Here is a 10447-nt window from a genome sequence, read left to right on the forward strand (position 1 = left end):
GTAGGTTGTGTATAAATCAAATCTTAACATAAATCTATCTTATTTAAAGAACTCATCTGGGGAACCATTCTGCAAAGTGAGGATGGCTTTTGTAAAATCAGTATACCTTTGAGGGACATTCAGAATTTTGACTAGAGGTAGACAGAACTTCTTTGTGTCTAAAACAAATCTACCCTCCCAAGGTTCCCTCAGGTGACTCTGGTCCTTCTCTCTAGGGCTGCCTGCTACTGAATCCTGATACAACCCAAAGAGGCCTCTTGCCCTTGGCTCTCTAGGACTGGAATTTTTGCAATTTCTGGCTCTACCAAGGTGAATCCCTTTGAAACCAGAAGGTGTGGGGCCATTGTCCTCAGTGACTCTGATGTCACTATGCTGACAGTCTGGATATTCAGCTACCAAGCTCTCTGGCTTCTGCTCAAGCTGGCGACAACCTGCTTACAACTTCCTTCACAAACAGGGGCATCTAAGAGAGACAGCCCACAGTTCTAGCGGATGCCCTCATCTGGTTCTGTAAGTTGGGTGAATACACGGGTAGGGTTCAAACTCAGTATCTAACGACTCTGGCAGACTGTCAGAATGAGCACATGTACAAAGGAAGGTCCTAACTCATTTCTCAGCCTTCCTCAAACACTTTAGGTCCCAGTATTATTCTGTGCCTTTGAACACACTTCCCTTGGCCTCTAATATCCGATGTTCCTCCAAAATCTTCACCCCAACCCTGCAACACACACTGCCTGGTAAACTTCTATTCATCCTTCAAGACCCAATTCAGAGGCTTCAGGTTCCAGATGGCAGATGATGCACATGCATTTTGCGGATGAAGCACATGCATTTACCTTCTTCATTAAACTAACAGAAAAATATATTTTTAAAAGAATAACAACAACAAAAAGAATAACAGAGGCATTATTGGTAAACAAACAAACCCCCAAAAGAGTAAGATTCTTAGAAGATAGAAAGCAGGTGATATCAAATTGAAGGAAAAGGAGAAGCAGTCTAAGACACCAGAGGGAGCCAGGGTCTTCCCCAAGAAAGACCTGGGGAAGTTCCAAGCAGGAATGGGCAGTGAGGACAGTCTTGGGGATATACAGAGTACTGTTTTGGAACTGCTGTGACTTTGGGGCTGTTCTCTGCCCCCTTCAATAAATAAAATAACAGTCCAGGTTCGAGTCTGATGAAATACTCTCTAAATGAAGTGCCCCAGTTTGGGAAGGGCAACCACTAAGGGAATCAGGGCTTGCGAGGAACAGAACAAAGAGGAACTGTGTGACTCTGGTCCCCTAGAACAGACAAGGAAGGGAAAAAAGAGAAAGGGACAGTGACATTGTAGGAGTCCCAACCTACCTGCCCACTTCTTGGTCACATTCCATCTCCTGACCAGTCAACCCTCTTGAGTCAGGGGAAAAGCCTCCTGGGAGGTAAGACCAACACAACTCAAGAAGGAAGGCATACCACCAGCCACCTTTCTTGACTAATAGTTTGTTCATTCATCCATTTATCCCATCAGGTGCAGAGGGATTGAATTCATCATACCCCTCAGTTCACAGGACATTATCATCATCGATCCATCCAAGCCCCTCTCATATATTATCTGTTTATTTTTTTATTTTTTTATTTATTTTTATTATTATTTTTTTTTGTGGTATGCGGGCCTCCCTCCGCTGCGGCCTCTCCCGTTGCGGAGCACAGGCCCCGGACGCGCAGGCTCAGCGGCCATGGCTCACGGGCCCAGCCGCTCCGCGGCATGTGGGATCCTCCCAGACCGGGGCGCGAACCCGGTTCCCCTGCATCGGCAGGCGGACGCGCAACCACTGCGCCACCAGGGAAGCCCCTATCTGTTTATTTTTTATCTTTGCTCCCCGATCTTATCCTCCCTCCACCCATAAGCAACTCATAATTTGTTTAATGCCTATCTTTTTGTTTGTATAGGATCTTTTAAAATGTGTTATTTTCTATGCATATATCTTATAGCTTTGAGATATACCTGGTGCACAATAAACTGCACATATTTAAAGTATACAGTGTCATGAGTTTTTTACATATGTAAATACATGTAAAATCATTACCACCATCAAGACAGCCATCATCCCCAAAAGTTTCCTCATGGTCCTGTGTAATCTAGCCTTCCCTAGGCAACCACTGATCTGCTGTCATTGTAGATTGGTTTGCATCTGATATTTTCTATTCTATTCTCTTTTTAAAAAAATATACATAAAATAGATAAGCAACAAGGATTTACTGTATAGTACAGGAAACTATATTCAATATCTTGTAATAACCTATAATGAAAAATAATCAAAAAAAGTATTATGTACATATATGTGTGTATATATATACATCTGAATCACTTTGCTGTATACATGAAACTAACACAATATCGTAAATCAACGATACTTTGATTAAAAAAAAATCAATAAGAAAAAAAATAAGGAGCTGATCCATGCCCGCTGGATAGGTCAAAAAGACCAAGGTAGGGACTTCCCTGGCGGTTCCAGTAGTTAGGACTCCATGCTTTCACTGCTGAGGGCCCGGGTTCAAACCCTGGTGGGGGAACTAAGTTCCCGCAAGCCACGCAGCCAAAAAAAAAAAAGAGAGAGAGAGAGAGAGAGACCAAGTTATACTTCAGTAACAACACAAACTCTCAGGGGCTGAACACGGCAGTAATTTTTCACTCTCGCCCCATTTCTAATGCAGGTCCACAGGGGGTTCTGCTCAACAGAGTCACTTGGGCACTCAGGCTGATGTAAGTTCCCTCTCAACATATGTTTCCATGGTCACTGTGGTGGGAATGACATGGCAAACCTGATGTTCACTCTCAATGCTTCCATCCAGAAATGTGGAAGAAAGACACCACTTCTACTAATATTTCATAAAGCAAGTCACATAGCCATGCCCAATTACAGAGGGAGTGGGGAAGGCAACCCTTCTGGGGAAGAGGAGTAACCTTTCCTTTAGGAAGAGAAGTAATTAGCTATCTCTGAAAAATCCTAATGCCTACCGTACACACAAAATTGATTCCATGACCACAAATGAATTATGGTTGTGAAACACAGTCCAGAAAGCACTAGTTTAAAGGTTTTCTATTGATCCGCAATCTGGCTCACTACAACTTTCTTCTACTGACCCCAGCTCTACTGACTCTGGAGACACTCAAAACACACCTGCACCCCCTGCCTCAGAACAGTCCTATGTAGATACAGGCGTCTCTCATTTTCTTTCTCTCTCTTCTCTCTTTCTCATTCTCTCTCTCTCTCTCTCTTTTTCGGCAACAGAGACATCAGCTGTTTAATGGATAGAGGGAGCTTACATGTCTGTGCAAGGTCCTGGAGCGAAACCCCTCTGCAGGGGGGCTGGGCTTGGCGGGGCCAGACTTGGTGGCAGTCTTCACTCCCAGGGGTAGGTGTAGGTTACCAGTTATAGGGGGAATTGATGTTAGGTTGGCTTATTGGTTACCAGGGAAACCAGCCGGCACACCTCTCACTACCCCTATGATAAGCTATCACGGTGGCTAAACTTAGAACAATCATTAGCTAGGGCCTGGGGCAAGCATGTAGGAAGGTCAGTCAGATGAGTAGGGTGCAGTAGGTGAAGCAGGCACTGGTCGAGCAGGGGATGTATAGAGAGCAAGAGAACAGCTGTCTCCTGGCTTAATGCTCCCAGTTCTTCTTCCCAGGATGGAACTTGTAGTTTCCTCTCCATCCTGGTCACCCTCCCAGGTACACCTGACTTTGCCAGTGTGCCTCCTAGTGGGTCACCTCAAACTTCAGTCTGAACGGCAGGGAATTCAGCAGCTCCCTTTACTCAGAGAGGGGAGGGCTGAGGAAGCTTAAGTATTGGACTGACCTTCAGAAGCATTTTCTGTTGAATCAGTTATTTAACTTCCTCATTCAGCAAATACTATTGATAACCATACTCCCAGTGGTAGGCCCATGGAAATCTGATCAGGTCACTTTCCAGCTTAAAACTCCTGCATTGGCTTCCAATTACTCCAAGTACTCACTCCTTCAGAGCCTGCCAGCCCTGGTGCAGTTGACTTCCGCCTGTTCTCTGACCTCATATTTCACAAGCGTCCCCTTCTCTCAGCATTGCAACGTACTAGACCTCTTTCAGGTCCCGGAATATATCTCTCCAGCCTCAGGAGCTTCAGTCACACAGCCTGTTATCTCTGCTGGAGGACAGCCCTCACACACACACAACCTCCTCCTCTGCCTCACTAATCTAACTCCTCCTCATCCCCAGGTCTGTTTGAACACGTCTTCCTCCAGGTTACGTTAGGTCTCCCAGGTATACGCACTGTACACTTCTCTCAGTACTTTGCTCACTTGTAATTTAGTTGTAATTCATCTTTAATTTCTTATCTTTCTTGCCCACTAGATTGTACATCCCTTGAGAACAAAGACCTTGTCCATTCTGATCACCTCTCTCTCCAGTATCTTGGATGAGGCCTAGCACATATGAGATACTCAGTCTGTACTCATGCCTTTTATGTACCAAACACATTGGTGCTGGGGGGTTAGAGATGCAAGATACTAGCTTCCTGCCCCGAATAATTCTCAGTTTGGGGATGGGGTGAGGAGAGAAAGCACACAAGGGAAGTGTTATATTCATAATATATACAGAGGGCTGGGGAAGCACAGAAAAGGGAACAACTCAGTCTGCTTTAGAAAATCAGAGAAAGCTTCCTGGAGGGGGTGGAAATCTGGGCTAGCAAGAACAGAAAGAAAAGGGCATTTAGACACAGAAGACAATGTGTCATGACACAGAGGCACCAGGGGACAGGTTATGCTTGGGATACAAAAAGAACTTGTGAGAGAAGGGAGCATTGGGGGATAGCAGAGATAGAATCAACAACCAGGGGCCAGGGCAGAGTTTGGACTTGATACTGCAGGCAATGCAGAGAGAACAAAGGATTGTAAGCAGGTAAATGACAGTCAGATTTGGGTTTTCCACACGTGTCAATTATTTATTGCTGTGTAACAACCCCCCCCCCAAAACTTAGCGGTTTAAAAACAACCATTTTATTTACTCATGATTCTGGGAATCAGCAAGCTAAGCTAGTCTTGACTGGAGTCACTCATGCAGTTTGGGTCATTTAACTACTTAATGGAGGTTAGAAGGTCTTAGCTTGGTGTCCATCACATGTCTCCAGCAGCTAGCCTGGACTTCTTCACATGGCAGTAGAAAAGTTCCAAGGTGAGAGTGAAAGCTACAAGGCCTCTTGAGGCCTAAGCTTAGAATTTACACAACATTCATTCCACCAAATTTAACTGGTCAAAGCAAATCATACAGTCAGCCCAGATTCAAGGTGTGAGGAAAGAGACACTGTGTCTTGGTGAAGGAAGTAGCAAAGCCATAATGCATTGGGACAGGATGTGAAGTTTAAAATTTACAATACCAAGTATTAGCAAGGATGTGAAGCAAAGTACTCTATCTTTGGATTGAATCTCCATGATCTGTGTGGGGAATCTTGGCTGTGGGAGAGCTCAGATCTTTTTTATGCTACTCTGGCCATGTAGTCAAGCCACACACATGTAACCAGTTAGGCCAGCTGTAAACTGTCAGTAAAGAAAGTGACCTTGGGAATCACCAAGGGAGGTTCAGATTTAAATAGCACATTAGAAATACCAATGCCCTTACCTCGGCCAAGAGTGAAAAAACAGACATCCAGATAAAGACACAGCCTTTGCAATCCAGCTGTAAATCAACTCTCTCTTCCATTATGTGAAATTCTAGAATAGGCAAAACTATAGTGACAGAAAGCAGATTAGTGATTACCTGGGACCAGGAGTGGGAGAAGGGGATTAAGTGCAAAGGAGCACAAGGAAACTTTTTAGAAGATGGAATTATTTTCTATATTTTGATGGTGATGATGGCTATACTACTATAATGAATTATCAACATTCATTTAAATGGTACATTTCAAATTGATAAATTATATCGTATGTAAATAACAACAAAAAAGAATAAAGTTTTATTTTTAAAGGGCATCATGCTACATTTAATCTTTGGGACTAAACTTTTCATTTAATATATTTTTGCTAAGAATCATTCATATTGTTATGTGTTATTGTAGCTCATTTGTTCTGACACCTGTATAATATTCCATTGTGTGAATATTCCATTTTATTTGTCCACTCTCATGGGCATTTGGGTTTGCTTTTGTGACCAGGGCTACTATGAACATTCTTTTTTTTTTTTTAATTTTTTTTGTTTTAGTTTTTAAAAATTTATTTTTGGCTGTGTTGGGTCTTTGCTGCTGCACATGGGCTTTCTCTAGTTGCAGCAAGTGGGGGCCACTCTTCATTGCGGTGCACGGGCTTCTCATTGCAGTGGCTTCTCTTGTTGCGGAGCATGGGCTCTAGGCACGTGGGCTTCAGTAGTTGTAGCACGTGGGCTCAGTAGTTGTGGCTCGCAGGCTCTAGAGCACAGGAACCCATGGAGCCACTAGACCTCTTCCCAGCCACATTTGGGAAGCAGTGCTGTTGACAGCAGGAGGAATGGCTGGAATTAGTCAGCTCAAGAGAGATTTCTCAAAGTAAGTAAGCAGATTATTATGCACTGGCTTAACATTTTAGTTACTTGTTCCTTAAATTAGATCATGGGACATATGGAGAAACTTGGTAGGCTTGTTTAAGCCCTTCAGCTGCTCAAGACTTATCATGCAGAACTCACCTCAAGTGTGAGACGGGCTCTGTAACCAGAGGCCTGTAACCAGGCTGAGGTCCTGTGCTTTGGGTACCTGGGTACAAAAGGAACTAACACTACTTGGACTGACGTGAGGCCCCCCAACTACAGTCCCAACTACATGGAGCTTCAACAATTTTATTGGCTAAATGCTTCTTCCCAAGTTTACAGCTTAAAGAGTGGCCCTGCTCACTGGTTCCTCCTCCTAAGCTCCTAACGGGGCAGGAACCTTTAGCACAGGCTCAGAGATGGGGAGTAGGGGTTGGAAGTGGGGTGTAATAAGTGAGTTAGAAACGTGCTGATGCTCCACAACTGGACAGCAGGACAGAAAAACTCTTACTTCCTACTGCTGAAAACTGTCTACAGAAAGACTTGAATGGGATGGAGACAGGCCAGAGTGCATCTCAGCCACTGGTCTCCACAAGAGTACACCCTTTGTCTTCCTACAACAGGACTTCAGGAACAGGGTGATGCTACGTCATTCTACACATTTTGCAAAAGTACATAGGCCCAAAATTGGCCATGAGGTTTGGGATTACCAGCTCCCCAACCTGGCAGGATGGGAAGAAAGAAAATGTGTCCATGAAAAGCTTTCGGAAGTGAGTCAGGTCTTCCACATGAACCTTGATGCCATATTGATTGGCCAGGAGCTCGATGGTGCCTTGCACCACATACTCATTCTGTAAGTGTGAGAGTGAGCAGGTGGAATAGACAACGTGGCCTCCTGGTTTGGTGGCAAGGAGTCCAGCCCTGTAACCAGAAAGAGAGAGTAGCAGTGACTAGTGAGCTTTCCAGAAGTAGAAGCGCATCAGAAGAAGCTGGAAGGATAGGGGAGTGCATTGTGGGATGGGTAGCTGTGTTAGCCTCTGAAGTGCCTTCCACACTGACACCACCTGAAAGTTGTTCTCAAGGCTGAGAGCAACCCAACCTTACTCCATGGGCTCTCCTCCAAAAGTCCTCTTGAAATGGTCCCCTGATCTTTGACTCTGGTTGTAAACCAAACCCTGATGCTGCCTATGGACTGAGTCCCTACCCCAGCTCTACAGAGTCTTAACCTCAGTAACTATTTTTCAAAATTGTGCTACTCACTGACATGGCGACTAGCACAGAGGTAAAAGTGAATCTGTGCAGCCCATCCTGCTATGCATGTCCTACCACACAGTCTTTTCATTTTTTTGAATTTTTATTTATTTTTTTTTTTATACAGAAGGTTCTTATTAGTTATCTATTTTATACATATTAGCATATATATGTCAATCCCAGTCTCCCAATTCATCCCATCACCACCACCACCCTCCCTGACACTTTCCCCACTTGGTGTCCGTACGTTTGTTCTCTACACCTGTGTCTCTATTTTTGCCTTGCAAACCAGTTCACCTGTACCATTTTTCTAGATTCCACACATATGAGTTAATATATGCATATATTGTTTTTCTCTTTCTGACTTACTTCACTCTGTATGACAGTCTCTAGGTCCATCTATGTCTCTACAAATGACCCAGTTTCGATCCTTTTTATGGCTAATATTCCATTGTATATATGTATCACATCTTCTTTATCCATTCATCTGTCAGCATTTAGGTTGCTTCCATGACCTGGCTATTGTAAATAGTGCTGCAATGAACACTGGGATGCATGTGTCTTTTTGAATTATGGTTTTCTCTGGGTATATGCCCAGTACTGGGATTGCTGGGTCATATGGTAATTCTATTTTTAGTTTTTTAATGAATGTCCATACTGTTCTCCATAATGGCTGTAATGTCTATTTAGGTCTTCTGCCCATTTTTTGATTGGGTTGTTTTTTTTAATATTGAGCTGCATGAGCTGTTTATATATTTTGGAGATTAATCCTTTGTCTGTTGATTCATTTGCAAATATTTTCTCCAATTCTGAGGGTTGTCTTTTCGTTTTGTTCATAGTATCCTTTGCTGTCCAAAAGCTTTTAAATTTCATTAGGTCCCATTTGTTTATTTTTGGTTTTATTTTCATTACTCTAGGAAGTGGGTCAAAAAAGATCTTGCTGTGATTTATGTCAAAGAGTGTTCTTCCTATGTTTCCCTCTAAGAGTTTTAATATACTCCTCTGCGGCCCCTGTGTGGGCGAGGAGAGTCTTCTTCTAGAGATGATTAGAGTTGGAGTCTTAGGCTCTGACATGGACCCCGTCACCTGCTTTCTCCACATGGCAAACCAAAGTGATCTTTCATTCTTTTGTTTTTGTTTTTGTTTTTTTTTGTTTTTTTTGCAGTACGCGGGCCTCTCACTGTTGTGGCCTCTCCCATTGTGGAGCACAGGCTCCGGACACACAGGCTCAGTGGCCATGGCTCACAGGCCTAGCCGCTCCGCAGCATGTGGGATCTTCCCAGACCGGGGCACGAACACGTGTCCCCTGCACAGCAGGCGGACTCTCAACCACTGCGCCACCAGGGAAGCCCTAATATTATTCTTTTACATGTAGCTGTCCAGTTTTCCCAGCACCACTTATTGAAGACACTGTCTTTTCTCCACTGTATATCCTTGCCTCCTTTGTCATAGATTAGTTGACCATAGGTGCGTGGGTTTATCTCTGGGCTTTCTATCCTATTCCATTGATCTATATTTCTGTTTTTGTGCCAGTACCATATTCTCTTGATTACTGTAGCTTTGTAGTATAGTCTGGAGTCAGGGAGTCTGATTCCTCCAGCTCCGCTTTTTTCCCTCAAGAAAAAAGATTGCTTTGGCTATTCAGGGTCTTCTGTGTTTCCATAAAAATTTTAAGATTTTTTTGTTCTAGTCGTGTAAAAAATGCCACTGGTAATTTGATAGGGATAGCACTGAATCTGTAGATTGCTTTCGGTAGTATAGTCATTTTCACAGTATTGACTCTTCCAATCCAAGAACATGGTATATCTCTCCTTGTGTCATCTTTGGTTTCTTTCATCACTGTCTTATAGTTTTCTGAGTACAGGTCTTTTACCTCCTTAGGTAGGTTTATTCCTAGGTATTTTATTCTTTTTGTTGCAATGGTGAATGGGATTGTTTCCTTAATTTCTCCTTCTGATCTTTCGTTGTTAGTGTATAGGAATGCAAGAGATTTCTGTGCATTAATTTTGTATCCTGCAACTTTACCAAATTCATTGATTAGCTCTAGGTGGAAAGGCTTTCAGTTTTTCACCATTGAGAATGATGTTTGCTGTGGGTTTGTCGTATATGGCCTTTATTATGTTGAGGTAGGTTCCCTCTATGCCCACTTTCTGGAGAGTTTTTATCATAATCGGGTGTTGAATTTTGTCAAAAGCTTTATCTGCATCTGTGCAGATGATCATATGGTTTTTCTTCTTCAATTTGTTAATATGGTGTATCACATTGTTTGTGATAGAATTCACCGTGAAGCCATCTGGTCCTGGACTTTGGTTCGTTCTTTTTTTAAAAAATTTATTTATTTTATTTTATTTTATTTATTTTTTTGGCTGCATTGGGTCTTCATTGCTGCGCATGGGCTTTCTCTAGTTGCAGCAAGTGGGGGCTACTCTTCATTGCGGTGCACAGGCTTCTCATCATGGTGGTTTCTCTTGTTGCAGAGCACAGGCTTTAGGCGCGCAGGCTTCAGTAGTTGTGGCACACAGGCTCAGTAGTTGTGGCTCGTGGGCTCTAGAGCGCAGGCTCAGTAGTTGTGGCGCACAGGCTTAGTTGCTCCGCAGCATGTGGGATCTTCCCAGACCAGGGCTCGAACTCGTGTCCCCTGCATTGGCAGGCAGATTCTTGACCACTGCACCACCAGGGAAGT

General features: G+C 43.5%; 1 protein-coding gene across 2 annotated transcripts in view; it reads right to left on the reverse strand.

The window, feature by feature from the left end:
• Nucleotides 1–4516: 4516 nt before the first annotated feature.
• The window catches only part of NSUN4 (NOP2/Sun RNA methyltransferase 4), a 35243-nt gene continuing 29312 nt past the window's right edge, over nucleotides 4517–10447 (reverse strand). For both annotated transcript variants that reach the window (XM_007130512.4, XM_028485449.2), the window contains one exon: nucleotides 4517–7434. In XM_007130512.4, the coding sequence (XP_007130574.1) occupies nucleotides 7158–7434 (277 nt within the window). In that variant the 3' untranslated portion in view covers nucleotides 4517–7157. The remainder of the gene's footprint in view (nucleotides 7435–10447) is intronic.

Source organism: Physeter macrocephalus, unplaced genomic scaffold (genome assembly GCF_002837175.3).
Source record: "Physeter macrocephalus isolate SW-GA unplaced genomic scaffold, ASM283717v5 random_400, whole genome shotgun sequence".
NCBI classification, from domain to species: Eukaryota; Metazoa; Chordata; class Mammalia; order Artiodactyla; family Physeteridae; genus Physeter; species Physeter macrocephalus.